We start from the raw sequence: 25,474 nt of genomic DNA on the forward strand, positions 1-25,474 counted from the left end.
AAATGTACTTCTTCTATGAAGAATCACAGTTTGAAAGTTGATCATAAAACATTCATGGGGATTATAAAAAATGGTAGGTACCATTATGACTAGATTCTTCTATTCAGATATTATTGGGGTGGGAATGTGGGTCTTGGGGGTTCAGTGATAGAGTACTTGCCTAGCATGGATAAGGCCCTGGGTACTAAGTACTATTCTGAATATTATTTGTTGGAAAATATGCTACTTTATGAACATATTTTAATTTTAATATAAAAACATATATGAACATATTTATATTTTAATATGCTAAAACTGTGGCTTTTTAAAGAGAAAAGGCAGATCAATGACAGAAAATTTATATTTGCTTCACTTTAAGGTATAACCAACCAGAAACAAAAGCTCTGTTAAGTATATTAATCTATATATAATTATATGTTATCTTATTATATAGTTGAAAAAGTTGAAAAACATAGATTTTAAAAATCTAAGAAATCTTTAGCTGTCTTTGAGGAAAATAGGAGATATAATTTCAGTAATAATAATAGAAGTTAACAATAGATTATTGGAGAAAGTAAGTTACTGTTATGTCCATTAGCCCCAATGTTCCTAGACTGTGGTGAGTGTTAGTGGAACTAAAGGTGGGGGTGGTAACCCATGTCCTAGGGTAGATAAAGTCCAGGATAAATCAAATGCAATCTGAGCCAAAATAGAAAAGCAGACTGACTAATTATTATGTGATCTCAGTCATAACTGCGTTTAATTATCAAACTACCTTTTGCAAGGACAAAATACCCATGTTGCCTTAAATTCACTTGTGGAGAAAAGCAGGGGTGGCTAATGTAGCCAGTGAGCATAGTGGATGTGTGATTTTGCCATCTCAGGTAAGTTACCTCATCCAGAGTTGAGGGTAAACGGGGCTAATCTTTGAAAAAAATGTAGTAGTAAAATAGAAAATTGTGGGGAACGTTTGCTTGGAGGAGAGTGTGGTTGATCAGCAAAGCTGTTGATTTTTCTCAGTGTAGCTTCTGTTCCACTTTCCACCCTGCTGCCTGCTCCACTGGCTGCCTGGAAGGGGGGATTTGGTTGGCCAATAAGTCCTGCCTAGGTTGAGTTCTTTGCCTTGATCTTCTGATTCTTCTGCACAGTTCCAACCACAGGGGAAAAAGCTGAAACAAACCCATAGCACCCAAGTCTGACTGAAGTTGAAAAATTATATCTGTAGAGTTTTTGGTTACACAGTCATGTTTTCTGATCTTTCCTAAAATGAATGACAAGCTATTTTTTATTCCCATTTTTACTCTAAGTCAATGCCTCTTTGGACACAGGCGAAACTTCCTATCTTACCAACACAAGTCTCTCTGAGTATAGCTAAGACATTCTCAGAAAAGTAAATTCTGAGTCATTTTGTTTTTTGATTCATGTTTGACCAATATGAATCATTAAAGACAAAGTTTAAAATATAAATCTTCTGAAAAAAATATTATTTCTAATAGAAATTTGGGGACATTTTCTAAATAGGCCCATGTTCTGTATATACTAAGGAAAAAAAATTCCTAAAACTTAGGACAGTATACTAAGGAAAAAAAATTCCTAAAACTTAGGCTATCTACCCTTTCTCATAAATATGTTCTAGTAGACTGTCTAACCTGAGTAACTTTATAGCCTTAATAAATATTAAGTTGAACACCTTCCATTTCCAAAGGATATTTTTACGTAAATTTTAAAAAATTAAGCTTTCCTTAATTGTAACAATGTAAGTCAATGAAAATGTTCTTTTAGAATATACCGGTCATCCATTTTCCTAAGTGCTTAGAGACCTCATTACCTTAAGTATCTCACTTCCTCAAATGGAAATCAACGGCCTCTAGTTGAAGCGAAGGTTGAGCTTCTAGCAGCTGGTTCTTTGAAACCATATGATTCAGAGTACAGGAGGCCGGAAGTGCGGCCGTGTCCGTCGGGTGGGCCGCACCTTGCCTGCTCTCTTCCGCTTCCGGTGTCCCCTACAGCCACTGCCGCTGCCAGTTGCTGCCATTGCCGCCGGCACTTGGGAGCCCCTGTCTCCCCATGAGTTGTTCCCGAAGGACGACTCTGAGAAGACTGAGGAGGAGCTGGGCTGGAAAAGGACAACGACGAGGATCTAGAGGAGATTCTGTCAGAAAGACTGTGGGGCCTGACGGAGACGTCCCGGAGAGGGTCCCGTCCGCAGCCGGAACCACTTTTAATCTCTCCCTCTTTGTGGCTCAAAAATGTATGGATTTTCCAGCGCAGTCTTGTGGATTTGGACCACTTCCTTTATGATCCTGGTTTTTCCTGTTGCCTTTGAGACTGAAAAGTTGCAAATGGAACAACTGCAGCAGCGCAGATACTTACAGGGCCTAACATAAGGCTGTCAGGAATGCCCGCTTACCATCTCTTCCTGGAAAGATCTCAGTTGTTACTGCCATATTTGAGCATTTGAGCTGCCTTGGTGGGAAATTGAAATTGAGTTATTTGGATTATTTTTTTGGTTGTTTTTTTTTTTTTTTGTCCACCTTTGGCCCAGTAATCTTTCTAAACCTGGTGGGGAAAATTCTCCAGATCTCATTGTCTCAAGGAGACTCCCAACTTGTAAATATGCCCTCCATGCAGTCCTCACTGTGACACCAGAGTGCAGCCATGCAGACGGTTATTCCAGCTCTGGCCACCCTACTCCTTTCAGTAAATTGCTCCTAACTGAAGATCTCCTCGCTATCCCACGCTGGGGTAGAAATCAGTGTGAGTAGGAGGAAAGCACATCTGTTAACTTTTTAAAGAATGGAGATAGCAGGGAAGGATGCGCACACAATATAAAACTGACAAAATGCATTACAGCAGTACTATAAAGCAGCCATCAGGAATCCCTGTGTTGGAGAGAAGAGAGTCTGGCTGAAGTTACAGCCACAGAAGAGGATGATGGGGACTGTGGAGTACAGAGCAGAAGCTCATTTCCTCTGTACATTTTGACTGTTAGACCTCTGTGTGTGTGTGTGTGTGTGTGTGTGTGTGTGTGTGTGTGTGTGTATGAAAAAGAAAGTCAATGCTCACTTTTTGTATTTAAATATTAAAAAATGATTCCAACTTAAGAAAAAAGACTACAGGAAATGAGAAGAAAAATTTATACTATCAAAATCATGATTTGGTCAATTTCTTGTGGGCTTGTTTGTCATTGTTTGTTTTGATTTGGAGTTGGGTTTTGGTTTTGTTTTGGCATGATTGTTTCTTACAAATAATAATAGTCTGTTTATCTTCAGGCCATTAAGAGTATTGGCCCTTGAAAACTAAGAATAGAAGGAAAGTACATTATAAAAGATATATATGACAAACCTACAGCCAGCATTATACTTAATGGAGAAAAACTGAAACCATTCCCTCTAAAATCAGGAACCAGACAAGGATGCCCACTATCTCCACTCCTATTCAACATAGTACTGGAATTCCTAGCCAGAGCAATTAGGCAAGAAGAAGGAATAGAAGGAATACAAATAGGTAAGGAAACTGTCAAAATATCCCTATTTGCAGACGACATGATCCTATACCTTAAAGACCCAAAAAACTCTACTCAGAAGCTTCTAGACATCATCAATAGCTATAGCAAGGTAGCAGGATATAAAATCAAAATAGAAAAATCATTAGCATTTCTATACACTAACAATGAGCAAACTGAAAAAGAATGTATGAAAAAATTCCATTTACAATAGCCTCAAAAAAAATCAAATACCTAGGTGTAAACCTAACAAAAGATGTGAAAGACCTCTACAAGGAAAACTATACACTTCTGAAGAAAGAGATTGAGGAGGACTACAGAAAATGGAGAGATCTCCCAGGCTCATGGATTGGTAGAATCAACATAGTAAAAATGTCGATACTCCCCAAAGTAATCTACATGTTTAATGCAATTCCCATCAAAATTCCAATGACATTCATTAAAGAGATTGAAAAATCTACTGTGAAATTTACATGGAAACGCAAGAGGCCACGAATAGCCAAGGCAATACTCAGTCAAAAACAATGCAGGAGGTATCACAATACCTGACTTCAAACTATATTACAAAGCAATAACAATAAAAACAGCATGGTACTGGCACAAAAACAGACATGAAGACCAGTAGAACAGAATAGAGGACCCAGATATGAAGCCACACAACTATAAGCAACTTGTCTTTGACAAAGGAGCTAAAACTATATGATGGAGAAATAGCAGCCTCTTCAACAAAAACTGCTGGGAAAACTGGTTAGCAGTCTGCAAAAAACTGAAACTAGATCCATGTATATCACCCTATACCAAGATTAACTCAAAATGGATCAAGGATCTTAATATCAGACCACAAACTCTAAAGTTGATACAGGAAAGAGTAGGAAATACTCTGGAGTTAGTAGGTATAGGTAAGAACTTTCTCAACGAAACCCCAGCAGCACAGCAACTAAGAAATAGTATAGATAAAAGGGACCTCATAAAGCTAAAAAGCTGTTCATCAAAAGAAATGGTCTCTAAACTGAAGAGAACACCCACAGAGTGGGAGAAAATATTTGCCAACTATACATGAGACAAAGGACTGATAACCAGAATATATAGGGAACTTAAAAAACTAAATTCTCCCAAAACTAATCAAGTGAACTAAACAGAACTTTCTCAAAAGAAGAAATTCAAATGGCCAGAAAACACATGAAAAAATGCTCACCATCTCTAGCAATAAAGGAAATGCAAATTAAAACCACACTAAGATTCACCTCACCCCTGTTAGAATAGCCATCATCAGCAACACCACCAACAACAGGTGTTTGCAAGGATGCAGGGAAAAAGGAACCCTCTTACACTGTTGGTGGGAATGTAAACTAGTACAACCACTCTGGAAAAAAATTTGGAGGCTACTTAAAAACCTAGACATGGATCTACCATTTGATCCAGCAATACCACTCTTGGGGATATACCCAAAAGACTGTGACACAGGTTACTCCAGAGGCACTTGCACATCCATGTTTATTGCAGCACTATTCACAATAGCCAAGTTATGGAAACAGCCAAGATGCCCCACCACTGACGAATGGATTAAGAAAATGTGGTATCTATACACAATGGAATTTTATGCAGCCATGAAGAAGAACAAAATGTTATCATTAGCTGGTAAATGGATGGAATTGGAGAACATCATTCTGAGCGAGGTTAGCCTGGCCCAAAAGACCAAAAATCATATGTTCTCCCTCATATGCGGACATTAGATCAAGGGCAAACACAACAAGGGGATTGGACTATGAGCACATGATAAAAGCAAGAGCACACAAGGAAGGGGTGAGGATAGGTAAGACACCTAAAAAACTAGCTAGCATTTGTTGCCCTTAATGCAGAGAAACTAAAGTAGATACCTTAAAAGCAACTGAGGCCAATAGGAAAAGGGGAACAGGCACTAGAGAAAAGGTGAGATCAAAAAGAATTAACCTAGAAGGTAACACCCACGCACAGGAAATCAATGTGAGTCAACTCCCTGTATAGCTATCCTTATCTCAACCAGCAAAAACCCTTGTTCCTTCCTATTAATGCTTATACTCTCTCTACAACAAAATTAGAAATAAGGGCAAAATAGTTTCTGCTGGGTATTGGGGGGAGAGGGAGGGGGCGGAGTGGGTGGTAAGGGAGGGGGTGGGGGCAGGGGGGAGAAATGAACCAAGCCTTGTATGCACATATGAATAATAAAAGAAAAAGGAAAAAAAAAAAAAAGAATTAACCTAGAAGGTAACACCCACGCACAGGAAATTAATGTGAGTCAACTCCCTGTATAGCCATCCTTATCTCAACCAGCAAAAACCCTTGTTCCTTCCTATTATTGCTTATACTCTCTCTACAACAAAATTAGAAATAAGGGCAAAATAGTTTCTGCTGGGTATTGAGGGGGAGGTGGTGGAGTGGGTGGTAAGGGAGGGGGTGGGGGCAGGGGGGAGAAATGACCCAAGCCTTGTATGCACATATGAATAATAAAAAAAAAAAAAGAGTATTGCCCCTTCCATGTGTTCATTAAGATTATTAAAGGCATTTCCAGTTATTCAAATATCCACAACTTTACTCACCAAATTCTTCTCTTGTGGTGTAAGTACCATATTTCCTAGATTCTTAGGTATTCATTTTTTTCATATTTCAATTTTTTTTTTTTTTGAGACAGAGTCTCACTATGTAACCAGGCTGGCCTTCTTGAACTTGTGATCCTCCTGTCTCAGCCTCCCAAGTGCTAGGATTACAGATGTGCACCACCACACCCAGCTTACTGGTGTCATCTTACCCTTACATTTGGCAGTGTTCTTCCTTCCATGGCGATACATAAAACAATGATGTCTTATAATAAATAATAGTATCTTTGATTCAATAAAAATACAATTCAGGGAAGAAAAAAAGGAATCAAAGCTCCTTTACTCAGATTAGACATTAGAGCATATAAAGTCTAGTAATCATTTGTGTAGTAACCTTTGGCATAACAGCAATGTCACTGTACCAGAAAATTATTATTTCCATGACTTCTCAACTTTTTACATGTGAAGTTGCTTCTTGGATGCTTTCTTACACATTTAGAAAATAAAGGGGCAGAGGCAGAAGAAATATAAGTCATCTTTGTTATGCATTTTTCATTTCTAGGGAAAGGTTTTTATTTAGTCAAAGCTACTGCAGCAAAGGTTCCTCTAGGAAAACTATAACAAGTTGGTTTGTTGACCTATTTGTTAAATTGTAGCCCAAGACCACTAACTGAACCACTGATACTCTGGATTCACATTTCAACAGGGGAAAAAAAAAACAGAGCCATCAGAACTTTGGAGAAAAAGTAATACTTTGCATCTTTTTATATTTTTCTAAGCAAACTAGAAATTAATGTTTTAAAACTTTGCAAAGAAGACACACTAAAAATTTCTTATGACCTCATAAAAGAAATTTTAGGTTATTTTTTCACAAGCATGGGTACCTGCCTTTGTGAGCAGAGTACATCACACAAGAATTCCTTGTCTTAATGTGTTTTTGACATAAGGCTTCAGATTTAAAAGCTAAAGAGAACATTAACCCATTTAATGTTAACCCTACTAATAAAAGGTTATTTTATACTGTGACCAAGGCTTAATATTAGTTTTGGACTCTCCATAAATGTATCATTTAGCAATGTCAGGAATCTACTTACAAACCTAAAACAAAAACAAACTCAATCCTCATTTCCTTAAATGTTTTTATGCCATAATGTCACAATGATGTACCAAAGATATCTGTATAATTGATTCTTATATACTTTATGTTAAAAACTCTGAAAAGATTCTAGGAACTGTTACACAGTAACAAATCCCAAGCAGAAACAGAATTTTAATCATCAGCAAAAATTATTTACAGTGCTTTCCACAAAGAAGATACTACATTTCAGCTAGTTAGGTTTATTGTTGGTATATTATATAGTTTGTTTATACTGAATGTACTGTGTGTATGTGTATGTTTATAAACACATGTAAAACATTATGTAGAACTGTGATCTACAGGAAAGTTTTCACTATCTACTTTAACATTTAGGAAGAAAGTCTCTTCAAAGAAGATTGGCCATAAAGTCTCTTTAAAGAAAAATGAAAATAGAGCACCTTTAAAGAGTATCAAAAATAAAGATATCTTAACAAAGCAAAAGTCTGACCTATGGTCATCTTCCTTCTTTAAAGAAAGCAAAGGTAATATATAGCACTTGTCTTATTACGTTGAATAACATGACTTCTAATTTGACCTTTCCATGACCTTTGAAAGTTGACAACACTATAGATTCAAGGTAGGCCATAGGAACCAATAGTTTTTCAAATTCATGTCCTGGGTGACTAACCAGAAGTCAGACATGGGGACCCATCAGTAAATACAGGATATTAAATCCTACAGTAGATTAAGATACGTATGAAAGCATTAACAGGTTCCACTTACTTAATAATGGTTGAAAGCCAGAGTGTCAGCCACTGGTTTAGAAGCTATGGATACAATAGTTGGAAAAATTGGCAAAGTCCTTACCTTTATGAAATTCACATTTACTGGGAGATAGCCAACCATCAAAAGTAAAGAATGCAAATATCCATCAACTGATAAACAGATACAGAAAATGTGGCACATTTACACAATGAACTACTATTCAATCTTTTAAAATGAATGAAACAATGTCATTTACAACCATGGATGGATTTGGAGATCTTTACATTGAATGAAATAAGCCAGGCACAGAAAGGCAAGAACCACCTGATCTCACTCTTGTGTGGAATCTCATAGAAGTTGAGAGTAGAATCATGGTTACCAGAGTTTGAGGAGAGTAGGGAGGAATGGGATGGGGAAAGGTTGATTAATGGGTACTAAATTATAGATAGGAGTAAGAACTTCTGTTGTGCTGTTGTACAGTAGGGTAAACAGATCAATAATAAACTATATTTTTCAAAAAGTTAGAATAAAAGAGTTTTCACAATAAAGAAATGACAAGGAGATAGATACATTTAACCTGATTTAAACATTAAACCACGTGTACATGTATCAAAACATCATATGATACCCCATAAATATATGTAATTTTTATGCATCACTTTAAAATAAAATTTAAAAAATAGAAGACACAAACATGCAAGATCACTTCAGGCTGTGAGAGGTACTGCAATTAAATGGCCCTTGGGAGAGGTCTAGGGATCAGGAAACTTCATAATAGTGTCTATGATTGAATGAGAAGGTCCTGTGACATCACAGGATGCCTTAATTCCTTATTATGATGTTCTGATGACATCAGTGTGGTGAGTCGGTGCACAGGCTTGGTGCACTCTAGGAGACTACGGTGGTTGTAACACAATGGAGACAGTTAATGGCACAGAAGCAGGTAGATGAGTGGCTAAGAACCCAGCTGTCACACTCTTGGAAGGGGTTGACATCCCTTCATCACGGTAGCACTTTTGGCTTAGAGTCAGGAGTGAGTGTGTGTGTGTGTGTGTGTTCCTAACGTTGTTTTCTCTGGAACTTGCCAGGATTTCTTTCTTTTTTCTTAACATACGTATATATGCACATCATTTATAGTAACTCATGGCCAGCTCCTGTCAAAGTGGGCATTGCACAAGACTTCCCAGTACTCAAAATCTTACAAGAAAGGGATGGGTATAACTGTGAAGGAGTCCTTAAAGCCAAAGGAGTCAGCAGACTCACAAGTGTTTCTCAAGGAGATGGTTTTATGAGGCACATAGTAAGCATTTTTAAATTAATACTAGTATATTTATTTCAAAATGTGTTTTAGAAAAATACAACAAAGGACATAGTATGAACTAAGGAGCCAAAATGACCCCCAAATCTAGCACTTAATTAACTACAATGAAGTTGAACATGTTATTTCATCTCCCTGTACCTATCTCATTGGGATGTTTAGAAAATTAAATTAGTTGATATATGTAAAGATCAAAGGAGTAATGGCTGGTGATTACCATGATTTTTGTTTGATTATATTCTTTTTATTACTACATCAGTTTCATGTTAAAGGATCTGACAAAATTTAACTTCTGAGATTCTCATTGTTAATTATATACATTCTATTTTAGGCAAAGTGAGCAAAGATGCAGTTATTGCAACAAAGCAAGAGAAAAATAATGAATATTGCCTTCAGGATATGGATGATAAGTTGTCAGAATCAACAGATGATGATGGTGACAATGATACCAGCGATGAAGACGATGAAGACAGTTATCCTAAAAAGTCTATTCAGGCCCCATTAGAGTTAATGGCAGAAGTAAGTTTTACTTGTACGTTGTAAGTTAAGAAACTTTAAAATATTGAAGTAACTAAATGGCATCTATAGCCTTACAATTAAGTACATTAAACATATTAGTATATGTTAATTAAATACTTGCCTACATAGAAATGATTATCTGGCAAGTCATCTCTTACTACTTTCACCAGGGTAGAGGCAGGAATAAGAGAATTTTTGGTATAAAACCTTTCAGGGATGGGTAAAGAAAAAAAAAATATATATATATATATATACATACCATGGAATATTACTCAGCCATAAATAAAAGTGAAATTATGTCATTTTCAGAAAGATAGAACTGGAGATCATCATGCTGAGTGAGATAAGTCAAGCTCAAAAGGCCAAATATCACATATTCTTGTTCATTTGTGGAACCTAGACCTAAAATGATGACGATGATGATGATGGGACTTGAATGTATATGGGAAATGGTCTAGGGATCAGCGGGAGGGGTGAGGAGGAAAAGAAAGGACCCTAGGGTGAAGAGGATGGAAGTACACAACATATGTACATATGAAGACAGTATAATGAAACCCACTAAATACTGAAAAGGGGCAGGGGGAAGAGGTAGGGAGGGAAAGGTAAGATAAGGGGGGGGTAAACTTGTTCAAGGTAGTCTGTATGCATGTATGGAATTATCACAATGAAATCCCCTCGAGTTATTAATGTACAATGAATTAAAAAATAAAATTTTAAATAAAAATAACAAAACTCTTCAAGGACTGGTTTGAAGAATACTTCCTACTTACTGAGTCCCATGCTAGTTGCTCTGAATATAAAGATAAATAAGAGACATATACATGTATAGAAATCATTATGATAAAATGAAATACATGGTAGTAATAGTATTTGTGGATTTCTCTGGGAGCAGAGCAATTTCAGTGACTAAGAAGCAGAAAGAACAGGGAGTAAGAGAAGGATTTTTGAAAACCCGAAGGAATTCAAGTATAGGAATTCAACTGCTAAATATTTTTTAAATGTAAATAGCTACATATTTACTGATCATATTTTCTGGCCATGATCAGTGAAAGTAAACATTAATAGCAAAAATAACTACAGCAAATTAAAACCACTTAAAACTGAGATATTCTTCTAAATGGTATGAATTTTAAAATTTCAAAACTAAATTTACAAATTCCTTGGAAAATAGTGATCCCTACAATACTAAATGTTAAAATTTTAAAAAGAATTTAAAATTGTAAATGCTTCCATGGTGATGATGATTCAAGGAAGGCTGACAAAAGTGAACTAAATATTGATGCCAGAACTAGAAAAATAATAAACTTATAAAACCAGAAAAAGAAGCAAGTTAATAATTCAAATTAAAAACAAAATTAATGTAACAAGAGCTAGATATTTGAAATAAGGACACACAGAAAAACCAATAGTTATCTTAACTTAAAAACTCAGACAGAAATGAAAACAAAAACCTTAAACAAAATGAGATTTTTTTGGGGGGGGGAGCAGTACTGGGGTTTGAACTCAGGGCCTCACACCCTGAGACACTCCACCACTTTCGTCATACTGCCAATCCAAGGTTAGATTTGCTTAAATGGAAGAATTCTGTTTCTTGAGTTGACATGATATTAATATATAATAAGAATTTTTATTAAATTAGTGATTTATAGAAAAATTTCTGAGTTCTGTTTACTTTAGAAAAATACTTTTTAGAAAAGTATTTTTTTAAAAAAAGTCTCAGAGAAGAAAGTGAGAAAAGTCATAGAGAACCATCTCTTAACATGGCTCAGGGTTTTCTCAATGTTGGCAGGTGTGTGAGAAGTGTCTTTATGTTGTGTGATGCCCCTTGCAGAGTAAATCTCATGAGCCTGCTGTGATTCAGAATATATCACATGCAAGCGAAATCAAAGTGGATGGGCTTTTTTTTCATTGGAAGCAGTCTAAATAGCTAATAACAAAATGATACTTTATCAAAGTTGTAGCCTAAGTAAGTAAAACTTATAAAAAAAAATTTTAATGCTGAGCTGGAGGAAGTCAACTCAGTGGTAGTGTACATGCTTAGCAGGCATAAGACCCTGTTTTCAATCCCCAGCATCCCCCCCCGAAAGAAAAAGAATATTTAATGCCAAAGGGAGAAAATGATCACAAGTAAGTGGTTTATTTATTCAAGTTACTGAATAATCCTAATTACATATATGTCCATTTATGGGGAAAAATGAAAAGGAAATATATAAAGTGCTAAAAATAAGCATCTGTAGATGACAGAAATATAGATGCTTTTTAACTAAAGATAGGATGTAGTTATTTAGCTTTTAAATTTTCCTATGTTAAATACATGTAGTATTTTATCACAAGAAAAATAGTAGAAATAGTATAAGCAAAACTGGATGCTACAGAAGCAATGCTGGAAAGTATTGAATTATATAATTTACTTTTTTTTTTTTTTTTTTTAGATAGGATTTTGGCATGTAGCCTCAGCTGGCCTTAGATTACAGGCATGCACCACCACACCCAGCTCAAAATTAGTTTTTTCAACAAAGTGCTCTCATGTCACTATACAGTATGTTCACTGAGGAAACCTGCATCTGAACAAAAAGAATATGAAAATAAAGTGATAATGTCTTCACTCTCGGTGCCAGTTGAATCAGTCAAGCTCTTAAACTGTTCAGTTTGCGGACTGTATGGCTACAGCAAGGCAGAGGCCTGTGCTTCTCTCACATTGCCTTGTGGTCAGAGGTCCTTAAAGATCCTTGGTTGATTGATTACAAACTCATTCCTGGAAAAACATGTGAACATTAACAGCAAAATATCTAATCATTAATGGAGTATTTTCTAGGGAATTTATCATTAGCATTTAAATTCTCTTGGAAATTCCTTTCTGAAGGATTTAATGTTTTCCAGTTCCTGAGAGCAGAAATGAGCCAAGACTACCATCTAGCAAAAAAATTATGTCAGATGAGTAAGTATAAAATACTTTCACATTTTCCAATCATTCCTTTGTTTCTAAAAATAAATTCTATAATATGTAAGAGGGCTCAATTATCCTAGTCTAGTGAATTCTCTGTTGGTATGTCTCAGTGATTCCTTGATAATAAATGAGATAGATTAACTTGAAGACGAATTTAGACTTCTAGAGTATCTTTTAATGAAATAAATCAATGTAGACAAACACATTAATCACCACCACTGGAAACAAGTCAACATCCTTGCCCTCATGATACTGGGTCAGTAACTTTATGCTTTTAGTTTCATATAGCAGTTAGGGGGGCACCATTCAACCTCACTTAACACGCATTTACTCCACAAATGTTCTAGACACTGGAAATACAGCAGTCAACAAGATAGATAGCAATCCCACGTTTATGTCTAGTGTGTCATAACTGACGGGTGCTATGGAGGAAAACAGTAGGGAAGAGGACTAAAAGGCAGGAGAAGGTAAAGCAGTTCTCAATAGGATGGTCCAGGAAGGCCTTACTAGGAGACTTGAAGAGAGAACTGAAGAAGTGAAGGAAACTAACACCGTGGTGTGGGGAGAATGAGTGTGTGGAGGAGGAAAAGTGTGCGGGCAGGGTAAACAGCGGGTGTGCAGATGGATATGTGTTGACTGGGGCAAGTGTTGTTGGAGCGGAAGGAGCAAGGAAATGTGTGCCAGGAGATGAGGTCAGAGACAACGTGAGCGCGAGGTAGTGCACACCACGTGGACCTGGTCTCAAATGAAGGACCTTGGCTTTTCTGAGTGGGGGAGGTTTGCTGAGTTTCTTAAATCTGTGGGTTGATGTCTTCATCAGCTTTGAAATTTCTTGGTCATTCCCTTTTTGCATACCACTTCAGTCCTATTCTGTCTCTCTTTCTCTCTGTTCTCTTCCTGGGTCTCCAATTACACGTAGCTATAACTTTCACTCAGCTCTGTTTTTTAAATGTCTTGGATATCTTCCATTGACCTGTTTTTATGTTTGAGTATCCTATCTTCTACTGTACGCAGGCTATCCCAGGAGTTCTTAGTTTCCAAGATTGGGTTTTCCAATTTTAGAATGTCCTTGTAATAATTTAGCAATATTCCAGCTCTCTCTTGACATCCACCATCTTTTCAACTATTTTGCTAACCTTTTCCTTTAATTATATTAGTCATGGTTATTTTTAAAGAGAAAATGGCAACTCTATAATTAAACTCTACTAATAATAGAACTCAAAATTCAGTCTGTGACACAATCCTTGAAGTGGAAGTGGAGCCCAGGGATTACGAGGGTTACTCCCACTTGCCTCAGAGTCCCCACTATGGACAGAATTGGCTAATTTTTTAAATGGGTTTCTCAATCCTTTAGCATTACCTATTTTTTATCATAAGTAAACAGTTTGCCTTGTTTAATCCATCCAAGGATCAAATTGTTCAAAACTAGTTTTGGTGGCTCACAGCATAGAATTTCAATCAGGAGAAATCCTCAGAGAAAATAATGCCCAATCCTCTTTCTTTCTTTCTTTCTTTTCTTTCTTTCTTTCTTTCTTTCTTTCTTTCTTTCTTTCTTTCTTTCTTTCTTTCTTTCTTTCTTTCTTTCTTTCTCTCTCTCTTTCTCTCTCTCTCTCTCTCTCTCTCTCTCTCTCTCTCTCTCTCTCTCTCTCTCTCCTCCCCCCCTCTCTCCCTCTCTCCCTCTCTCCCTCTCTCTCCTCTCTCCTCTCTCCTCTCTCCCCTCTCCCCCTTTCTCCCTCCCTCCCTTCTTCCTTTTCTCCCTCCCTTCCTCCTTTCCTCCCTCCCTTCCTCCCTCCCTTCCTTCCTGCCATGCTAGGGATTACACCCAGGGCCCTGCACATGCAAGGTGAGTGCTCCACCACTGAACTACACCCAACAAATACATATTGAGCAACTACTTTGTCCCAGACATCGTGGTGGAGGGAAAGCAGAAATCAAGGTACACATGCTCAAAACCCTGTTTGTTACACTTATTGGCTTGCCCTTTTACACTAGTCACTCTTTTCTGACAATGTTAAATACTAGAGCCTCGAAAACTCCTTTTCCTCTTGCTACAGGAAGGGGAAACAGGAAGGCTCCAGATAGATGCCAGGGTTCAGAAAAGTATCTGGGGAAAAACATTGTTCCAAGAAGAGGGGTGCTGATGGAAAACATGGGCAAAAAGGCCCATGCTGAGGTGGGAGAGGCAAATAAGATTGCCTGCTTCTGAGGCAGATGCCCAACCAAGGGTATGAAGTTAGGAAGGCCCAGGTTCCCCAGTGCCAAGCAAGTCAAGGATGAACTGGAGAGTTCTCACAGAGAAAAAGCACTGCTCTTTGTTGATAGGATCATGTGCTTGAGGTCTACCCACAGCATTCCTCTCTATCTAAAGCCACAGACAAAATGAATCTTTCTCATCTTGCATGGACTTAGAGAGAGAGAGAGGAGAGATGCTTAGAGATAGATACGCTTGTCTTTCCCTTTTACCATCTTCTAGTTATAGTACATAATTCTCTCTCTCTCCCCCTCCCTTTCCTTCTCTCTCTCACACATACTCATTTATATATGGGAGTGTGTGCAACTGCTAATGTCTATACATGTGGATTATGTATTTACATATTGATATACTTATATATGCATGAATTGAGCACCTACTATGGGAATGTGCTTGAACACAGTGTTTAATTCTTAAAGCAATTCTGTGAGGCAGATATTATTAACTCCACTTTACAGAGGAGGAAACTGAGCTAAGCAAGGAGAACTAAGTCACACAAGGTCACAGCTACCCAGTGGTAAGATTATAATCCCAGATCTAACTTGAAAGCCTGTGATTTTCCTATTCTAGTTCTATTTCCTCATTTAATTAATTAAGCTTATTTTTCTGGTAAAGGAGGCAGGGACTTGAAAAATAAATACTTTCCTGGATAAATTAAGCTATAAATGGCTCCTGTGGTCAACTGGTATATTCTCTTTATATCTAAGGCAATCAATTTCTATAAAATAATGCATCCTTGTCACTTCAGAAATGTACAGATTCATTTTCTTGGATAAAGTGGTGGTTCCTGGGGTAGCTGCTTGTGGTTTGATCATGGTATAGTCATTTATATCTTCACTGGGCCATAGGGAATCCCACCTGGCAACCAGGGGCCTGTGGGTTCTTTCTCTTTGCCTGTTTGTATTGGGCTCCCTCAAAAAGTTTTATCTGTGGACATAGTTGAATTTTATCTGTCTTCCACACACAGTTTTTATATGATCCTAATCTTTCCTCAGCCACTTTCCTGTTGGCTCATACACAAATTTCATCTCTGCTCCATGTCATTTCCTGTCAGGCAGTGGGACAGTAAGGAAACCTAGTTTTTAAATGGGACTGAAGTCAAGATCCCATTCTGTTTAGCCAATGAATGATTGTGAGATATTGGGTCAATTAATCTTTCTATTTCCTGGTCACTTCACCTATAAGTCAGAAGCTTTTAAACCAATCTTCTCAGGGTGCCACAGTTTTGCTGACAGGCAGCCAAGATTCTGCACCACACCACACACACAGATGGAGGCAGTGGAAGACCTACATCATCAATTATAATACTTGTAAATGTTAAAGCTCAAGTGCTTCTTACCATTGTAGATCTAATGCAAATACAGATGTGTTTTCAGGAAAGATATGTCCTGTACAGCTTTCTGATCTTTTTGAGTAAAAGAATCAGCCTTTCCTTTTAGCCTACAAAATAAGTTTATCTAGAGAGAAAAGGTCTACTTCTTACTCATTTTTATTCATTTGTTCTACTTTCTAATGGTTTGGGAACTCCTGTTATGTGGCAGGCACTGTGGGGAATGCAAGAGTAAACAAAACAAGTGCTCTCTGCCCAAGAATAGCCCCAAGAGGAGAAACATATGGACCCATAGGCAGCAGAACTCCTGCTTCCCCAACCCAGCCCCGCAGCCAAAAGAAGGCCCTAAATGCTTGACTGAACAGAACCATTCTGTAACCTGAGAATCATTCCAGAAAAACTAATAACTAACATATTCATTATTTACCATGTGTCAACGGTGGACTACTTTATCTAATTATCTCACTATTGACCAATATCATAGCCCAATATCATAGATAGTATTATTACAAATGAATGAAATACAGAGATATTAAATACAGAGGCAAGACCAGAATTCATATCTGGAAGTCTTCTCCAGGCATCATACTGGGCTATACTTCCCTATGGAGCCCAGGTTGGAAAACATTCATCAGGATAAAACTGCCTGTGCTAAAAGCTTCTCTCAACTCATTACTAACCCTCCTAACTGGCAAAGAATAAGAATATTTGAGTCATCACCTAAAATAGCCATTAGGGTGAGATGGAATCGCAGTGTAGTTTTGATTTTCATCTCCTTGATGGTTAAAGATGTTAAAATTTTTTCATGTAAAAATAGGCCATTTGTACTTTTTGAGAACTGTCTGGTCAATTCATTTGCCCATTTATTGATTAGATTATTTGTTTATTTAGTATTTAATATTTTGAGTTCTTTGTATATTCTGTTTCTTAATCCCTTGTCAAATGAACAGCTGGCAAAGATTTTTCTCTCATTCAGAGACTATCTTATCATCCTGGTAATTGTTTTCTTTGATGTGCAAAGCTTTTTAATTTAATTCAATCTCATTTGTCAGTTCTCACTTCCTGAGCCATTGGAGTCTGTCTTATTGAGAATGTCATCTCTATACTTATACCTTGAAGTGTTTTCCCTGTGGCAGTTTTAAAGTTTTAGGTCTTGAATTGATTTTTGCATGGGGTGAGAAATTACGTCTTCTACATGTTCATACAGTGCTGGAAAAACTGCTTTTTCTCTGTTTTGTAGCACCTTTGTTGAAAAATCAGGTGTCTGTAGCTCTGTGGGTTTATTTTGGGATCCTCTGTTTGATTCCATTGGTTGATGAGTCTGTTACTTCTCCCAATACCTTGCTGTTTTTGTTACTATGGCCCTGTAGTATAATTTAAAATCAAGTATTGTGATACCTTGTGCATTGCTCTTTGGCTCAGGATTACTTCTGCTATTTGGGGTCTTTCATGCTTCCATGTGAATTTTAGGATTGATTTTTCTACTTATGCAAAGAATGACATTGGAGATTTGATGGGCATTGCATTGAATCTTCAGATTACTCTCAGTAGTAGCTATTTTCATGATATTAATTCTGCTAATCCATAAAAATAAGAGATCTTTCCATCTTCTGATGCCTTCAACTTCTTCAAGGTTTTATAGTTTTCACTGTAGAAGTCTTTCACATCCTTGATTAAGTTTACACCTTGGGTTTTTGTTTGTTTGTTTTGTTTTTTGAGCCTATTGTGAATGGAATTGTTTTCCTGATTTATTTCTTGGCCTGTTCATTGTTGGCATATAGAAAAGCTGCTGATTTTTTTTACATACTGATTTTTATATCAGGCTATGTTGCTAAAAGCATTTGTCAGATCTTGAAGTTTTTTTCATGGAATCTTTAATGTCTTTAAGTGTAGAATCATATCATATCTGCAAATAGGGATGATTTAACTCCTTCCTTCCCTACTTGAATCCTTTTTATTTCTTTATATTGCCTTACTGCTCTAGCCAGGAATTCCAGAACTATATTGAATAAGAGTGAGAAGAGAGGACACCCTTGTCTTGATCCTGACTTTAGAAGAATTGATTTCATTTATTTCCCATTTAGTATGTTGGTTGTAGGTTTGTCATATATGATCCCTTTATTATGTCGAGAAACTTTAATTCTTAGTTTCTTCAGAGCTTTTATCACAAAAGGATGTTGAATTTTGTCAAGGGCTTTTTCTATATCAATTGAGATGATCATGTGATTTTTGTGTTTGATTCTGTTTATACATTGTTTTACATTTATTGATTTGTATAAGTTGAACCATCCTTGCATCCCCTGGAATGAAATCAGCTTGATCATGGTGTATGGTCTTTGTGATGTGTTGTTGAATTCAGTTTGTAAGTATTTTAGTGAGAATTTTTATGCCCATGTTCACTAAAGAGGTTAGTCTGAAATTCTCTTTTTTGTTGTATCCTTGTCCAGTTTTGGAATGAGTGTAATACTCTCTTCATAAAGTGAGTTTGGTGATATTCTTTCCCTTTCTATTTCATGGAAAAGTTTGAGGAGTATTGTTGTTAGTTCTTCTTTAAAAGTCTGATAGAATTCAGTGGTCAGTCCATCAGGTCCTGGGCTTTTCTTTGTTAGGAGATTATTACTGCTTCAGTCTCATTGCTTGTTATATTTCTATTTAAATGATTTATATCCTCTTGATTCAGTTTGGTAGATCAAATGCATCTAGAATTTTATCCACTTCTTCTAATTTTTTTCAATGTTTTTGAATATAGGCTCTATTCCCTCATGATCCTCTGGGTTTCATTGTTATTTGTTGTGATAACCCCATTTTCACCTCCAATTTTACTAATTTGGGTCTTCTCCCTCCTCCTTTTAGTCAGATTGGATAAGGGTTTACCAATCTTATTTATCTTTTAGAAGAACCAACTTTGTTTCATTGATTCTTTGTATTCTTTTATTAATTTCTGCCCTAATATTTTTTTTTCCATCTGCTAATTTGGGGTTGGCTTGTTCTTGTTTTTCTAGGAGCTTGAGGTGTATCATTAGGCTATTTATTTGAGATCTGTTTCTTAATATAGATTCTCATAGCTATAAACTCTTTTCTCAGCACTGCCTTTTCTGTATCCCATAAGTTCTAGTAGGTTGTGTTTTCATTTTCATTAGATTCTATTTTATTTCCCCCCTTATTCCTTCAGTGACCCACTGGTCATTCAACCACGTGTTGTTCAGTCTCCATGTGTTTAAATATTTTCTGTAGTTTATTTTGCTATTGAGTTTTAGTTTTATTACATTATAGTCTTGACTACATTTACATTCCTCTTCTGTGTGTAGGATCCTGTGAGTGTCTACTGCAGTCTGGTTTAGTGGTCATAAATTGCTTTAGTTTTTGTTTACCATGGAAGGTTTTTATTTCTTCTTCAATTATAAATAATAGCTTTGCTGGGTAGAGTAACCTATGTTAGCAGTTATTTTCTTTCAATACTTCAAATATATCATTCCATGCCCTCTTGCCTTTATAGGTGACTTGGTGTTTCTTCCTTGCAGCTTTCAATGTTCTTTCCTTGTTCTCTGTACTTCATGCCTTAACTATAATGTGCTGTGGAGAGGTTCTATTTTGGTCTTGTCTGTTTAGAGTCCTAAAGGCCTCCTGGGCATCTCTTCTCAAGATTTGGGAAGTTTTCTGCTACTTCTTTCTTTAATGTCTTTCCTATTCCTTTAGCTTGCACCTCTTCTTCAATGCACATGATTTGCAGGTTTGATCTTTTAATGGAGTTACAGAGTTCTTGAATATTCCAGTTGTATTTCTTCATTGTTTTATTCTTTATCTGATTTTTTCTATTAGGTCTACTTTGTCCTGAAGCCCTGACATTCTGTCTTCTATTTGAGTGAGTCTTCTGGAGAAGATTTTAAGTGAATTTTTAAATTTGACTTAAGGAACTTTTCACTTCCAGAGATTCAGTTTGACATTATTTCAGGTTTTTTATATTTTCTTTGAATTCCCCTTTCGGTCTTGCATTGTCTTCCTTATTTCATTTAGCTGTTTATTTGTATCCTCATTGAGTTCATTCAGCTATTTAGTTTAGAATTTCTTAAAAAGTATTCTACCAAAATGATTCCATTTTCACTTCCAAATAAATTTCAGAAGTAATATTTTACTCTTTATAAGATTTATAATTCTTTTGAACATATGAACGGCTCTGTAAAATCTTGTGATTATGACTTCATGTAATCTTTACCTTATTAACATCATTTAATCTAGTTTCATAAATAAGTATTAAAAAACTAGCACCTAAAGAAGCAAATTGGAGAAACCCTATTCCAGAAAAAGGCTTTGGCTCATAGGACAACTTAGACTAATGATAACTATATTTTAATTCAATCTAAAATACATAAAAATAAACTTTTATTAGAAAACTTACATGTATGTCCAATAACACATAAAATACCTAGAATCCTTAAAAGCAACTTTTGAGCAGGCACACAATCATGCTAACCCAGACTGATGATAAATTGTTATAGTTATGTTAGTGGATTAAGAAACTGTTTCACTGTGTATCACAATGAAAGCCATGTGTAGGGTCCTCTGAATTCATGGAGTCTGGAACCATTCATAATCATCTTTTATTTTTAACCAGATGAAGAGCACACATAATGTTTCAGTGCCCCCCTCAGAGGAGGCTACCAAAATACTGCACAGGAGTCAACTTAAGTGGATATGTAGAAAGAATTATTAATACTCCCCAAGGCAGGTAGAAAGAAGTGAACTGTAGAGAGAGATCTGAAAAAAGAAATGGTGCAGGTAACTCTGAAACTCTACAAACTTAATAACATACCAACAAGGCTAAAAAAAAGTCTACTGCTATGATCCAAAGGAAAATGACACAGTCATATAAAGGATCAGCAAGAAGAACTGCTCCTGAAAACAATGGTTCAATGAAAAGGGGAGAACATTGTTAAGCAGGCAATGTCTGGGGTATAGACCAAGATGAAAGTTATCAGAATGAAAAGAAAGAACAATGGTTTTCCTCCATTTGAAAGATGTTGTTTAAAAAATGGCACCTGTACCATGGAAGAGGCTGCACAAAGAAAACTTCTCTGTGCTAGATGATGCCTATCGTAAGGAATGGCATGGAGACACTGGGTGGATATGATGAAGGATTAACAGATTTCTAGGTATATACTCTGCTCATTACCAAAGCCTCCAATTTTGCAGGATTTTTACCCTTTGGAGAATAATTATATTCATGAAACATTTTGGCTTCTGATCTATGAAAGAAGCCATATTGAGATGATGGAAATTGTATTCTTTGGATAGGAAGTAAACAATATGAGGATCATTTCTCTTAGAAAGCACCAAGTATAAATGGAGCAGTTTCTCTATTTGCACTTAGATATATCTGTGATATAATTGTTGGTGTTTATTGCTTTGTGCATTTTTACTTGCTCTGATTGACAGTTTCAGTCTCATTCTAAAGAGCCTATGTGTTGAAGCACTTTGAACACTAATAACACCAGTCTGTTGTTCATTTTCAGTTCTAATCTATGAACCAGAAAATCCTGAGGCCAAGGAGTTTTCCTCACTTATTGAAGAAATGTTGCAGAAGGGTAAATTTTTATATTGAAATTTCTTTCTCATAGAACTATAAGCAATCTTTTAAAATCTATATACAGGAAGAAGTTAAGAAATACCTAAATGGCTATCTTGCATAATTTCATGAACTAGCTTATCCTCTGTGGCTGGCAAAAATGACCCCCTTCTCTTAATGGAATAGAAGCAAAGCAAGCTTCTTGGCTATCAGGCACTGAGCACCAAAAACCAGAACATGCTAACCACCTCCATATATGAAAGGGGTTGTCCCACAATTTCAGAGCAAGCCAACACCCTCTAAATTGCCCTGTCTCAATTTCCCTTATTCAATTGAAGAGTTTCACTATAGACCTATGTTTTCAACTAACTGTAAACCCAAAAACATCTTCATGCCCATCAGAATATATTTCTTTCTCGTTCTGCTTATTTGACCCTACAAACAATTAACCAAGTTCAACTTGATTCTTATGTTCCAAAAATAAATATTTTTAATGGAGAGAGGGGCAAGGAGAATGATACTTTTTTGAAAAATGGAAATACTAAGAAACATTTTAAACATTTTTCTTCCTTTCTATGGCAGAGAAAGTTCAGAATGTTGAGGAAGATGAGGAGGACAGTGAAGAAGACAGTAGCAGTGAGAGTGAAGGAGAAAGCAGCGAGGATGTCAGTGACGAGAGCTCTGACGAATGTGAAGATGGGTCATGAATGTCACTGCTGCAGTTTAAAGCTTCATGTATTTTCATTAGAGTATACTCTACAAATATAGAGAAGAGAGCTACATCTTAGTCTATTTGTTCTTTCTTTGGTACAGAGTTCTTTTAAATTATCCATATCCTTAATTTGAGCTCCTTCCTAATATTTAGGCCTTAGTTCAAAGTGAATTACTCAGATAGGAAAATAAAGAAGATATAGGGTACTGTTCAAACTGCCCTACACACGTTAATTTATTTACTCCCACAACTGTATGAAGTAAGTACTATTAGTAGCCCCGTTCTACAGACGAGAATACTGAGGCGCAAAGAGGGTGCATACTTTGCCCAGCATTAATACACCTATTAATTTGTATCCTGGAGTTGTTCATGGACATGATGGCTCCAGAGCCATACTTTCAGTGCCCTATGAAAGATCATGGCATCAGGCACTTTTATATCATTTATTTTATGTCTTTTATAGCATGTATTAGTATCTGAAATGCTTAAATACTTGTAATTTTTATCTCTTCCCCACCCAGCAGAGAGTATAACCTCCATGAAGCAGTACTTTGTCTTTTTCACTGTTGTATCCACAGATACTAGACAAATGTCTGCAAATAACAGAATATATACATGCACCAAGTAACTAAGCGAAGCCAAGATTAAATAAAATGCTTATATTCTTTCATGAAATATTATAAGGCTTTACACTTCTTATATGTCAATCTATATTATTTTGCTGATTCTGTGTTCCTTAACAGATTTCTACCACTTTTAATTTAGGTTGACATAACTGAGGTTAAAAATAGGAAAATATTCACAAACAATTTGTTTATGAACATGCCAATTTGATTTGAGGGTGAACATCTTTTTATTTTTACAGTATCACAGTATTATGACATATTCAAAATGCCTTCAGTTTATTTTTTTAAGCATTTTGTGGCCTTTTAATGTTCAGAGGAAGAAATTCTTGTTCATCAATTCATAGGAGCAACAGAAAGAAAAGAAGACAGATATGCATCCTCTGTGTAGCCTTCTTTACAAGCCCTTTTATTTATTTATTTATTTATTTATTTATTTATTTATTTATTTATTTATTTTTGCAGCACTGGGGTTCGAACTCAGGGCCTCACACTTGCTAGGCAGGCACTCTTAGCACTTGAGCCACTCCACCAGCCCTGTAGCCTTCTTTAATTTGCAGTAAATTCTCAGGGCCTGGTGAATAAATAGACAGTATTAGAGGTCTACCTGACACACATCTCAGAAATGGCTTATTTTCATTACAGTTTTGGTTGACTATTCTGCACCACCACTATAGAAACCCACTTAGTGTCAATCTGCTTGCTTGATTATGGAGCCATCCCCCACCCCAAAAGTTCACAAAATACTCTAAAACTGATATTGTGGACTAAGTTACAAAGAGATTTTAATGTTCTTTTAAAGGAACAAGGTAGTTCTGAGGAAGAAACTGTGAATAAAAAGCCACAATATCACTGACCATGTTATAAACTTCAGAATTGGCAAGGTTTGCTCATGCAGAACAGTACTTGTACTCCTTAACTTGAAGTGTTCACATTATCTGACACTAGGTAAGTATGTCAGTACACAGCAATAATAAAGAATAATCTAAGAGTAATGGAAGGGATTGAACAGACCAAAGTAAAGCACACCCACAGAGGGCATACACTGAGATGCCCCTTTGAACGTCAACTCAAATATTAGTAACAAAAATCAGGACTGAAAAATAAGCACAGTGTGTGTGGGGTTACTAATGGGAGGGAGGATGTTGAAGGAAGGAGACTAAGGTGACAGTATATGATTGGTGGACTTCAAATACCTATATGAAACAGAACTAAGAAACCTTGCAATTTCTTAAGTGGGGTGAAGAGGGGGCTGAGGAGGAGAGACAATGGGGGCAATGTAAATAATGTACAATATAAGTCTAATTGGAATTGTCACTACAAATCCCCGTGCATAATGAATATATCCTAATAAATAATTTATAATAATAATAAAAAATAATTTACAAAGTATCTTTAAATTTAAATTTGTACGGTTGGGGACATAAAAGGTGAAATATTAGCTAGAGTGTTTGAAGTCAGGTGAAGAAACAGAAGCTTAGAAATTCAAGGGTGTGTCCTAGCATGAGGGATCCTGTGACTCTAACAGTGTTCCATGCTGCCTCACACACAGCTAAACTCTACAAACTAATGAATCAGCCAACAAACTGTGTCTCTATAGACAGTTCAGTTCCAAACCTGTGCCTTCTTTGATAACTTCTTAACATGTTACAATGATGTTAAGGAACCCAAATATCCAATAATATGAGACTGTGTAAGAATGCCCACACAGTAGACTTGAGATGGGAATCCACCGAAAAAAATTTCATTTATTTACTCAACAAATATTTGCTGAAGCCTAATAGATATATCACAGAGAACAGTGCTCCTAAACAGCACTGTTGTCGTTGCAGTATATGGTAGTAAACAGGGCCATTGAAAAAGTCCAAGATGCGAAGTTAGGAGCACTTTACAAGGGACACCTAACCCAGTTTAACTCGTTATCCCCAGGAGGGAAGTGAAGTCTAAGATGAGAAGGTAAAGTAAGTGAGAATTAGCTACAAGAACAGAGTGTGTGGAAGACAATCCCAGCAGGGCAACACAACTTGCAAAGGTCCAAAAACACATTCTGAGTCCAGAAAGGTTGGATCGTAAGTGAAAATGATCCAGAGAGTAGAGAAAGGTAAAGCTGCAGCGAAAAAAGGACTGGGTGAAGGAGGTCTTCTTAGATTAGCAGGAGGCAATTAAGAGAAAATAATGGTTGTTTAGAAAAATCATTCTTGTAGCCAAGTAGAAAAATGTTTTCTAAAATAGATCATGATACATTGGTCAGTTATGAAATCACCATAGTGAGTGACAAATAGCTGGTTTTTAAAAATAATAGTGATAATAA

At 36.4% G+C, this 25,474-nt stretch overlaps 1 protein-coding gene and 1 pseudogene across 2 annotated transcripts in view; both read left to right on the forward strand.

The window, feature by feature from the left end:
* The window catches only part of Erich2 (glutamate rich 2), a 42,489-nt gene extending 19,274 nt beyond the window's left edge, over positions 1 to 23,215 (forward strand). For both annotated transcript variants that reach the window (XM_074071073.1, XM_074071074.1), the window contains exons 5-9: positions 7,529 to 7,677; positions 9,550 to 9,737; positions 12,618 to 12,675; positions 21,776 to 21,847; positions 22,411 to 23,215. In XM_074071073.1, the coding sequence (XP_073927174.1) occupies positions 7,529 to 7,677; positions 9,550 to 9,737; positions 12,618 to 12,675; positions 21,776 to 21,847; positions 22,411 to 22,535 (592 nt within the window). In that variant the 3' untranslated portion in view covers positions 22,536 to 23,215. The remainder of the gene's footprint in view (positions 1 to 7,528; positions 7,678 to 9,549; positions 9,738 to 12,617; positions 12,676 to 21,775; positions 21,848 to 22,410) is intronic.
* Positions 1,896 to 2,744, forward strand: LOC141422422 (mitochondrial import receptor subunit TOM22 homolog; annotated as a pseudogene).
* Positions 23,216 to 25,474: the final 2,259 nt, after the last annotated feature.

The sequence above is a fragment of the Castor canadensis genome, chromosome 4 (genome assembly GCF_047511655.1).
Source record: "Castor canadensis chromosome 4, mCasCan1.hap1v2, whole genome shotgun sequence".
NCBI lineage: Eukaryota > Metazoa > Chordata > Mammalia > Rodentia > Castoridae > Castor > Castor canadensis.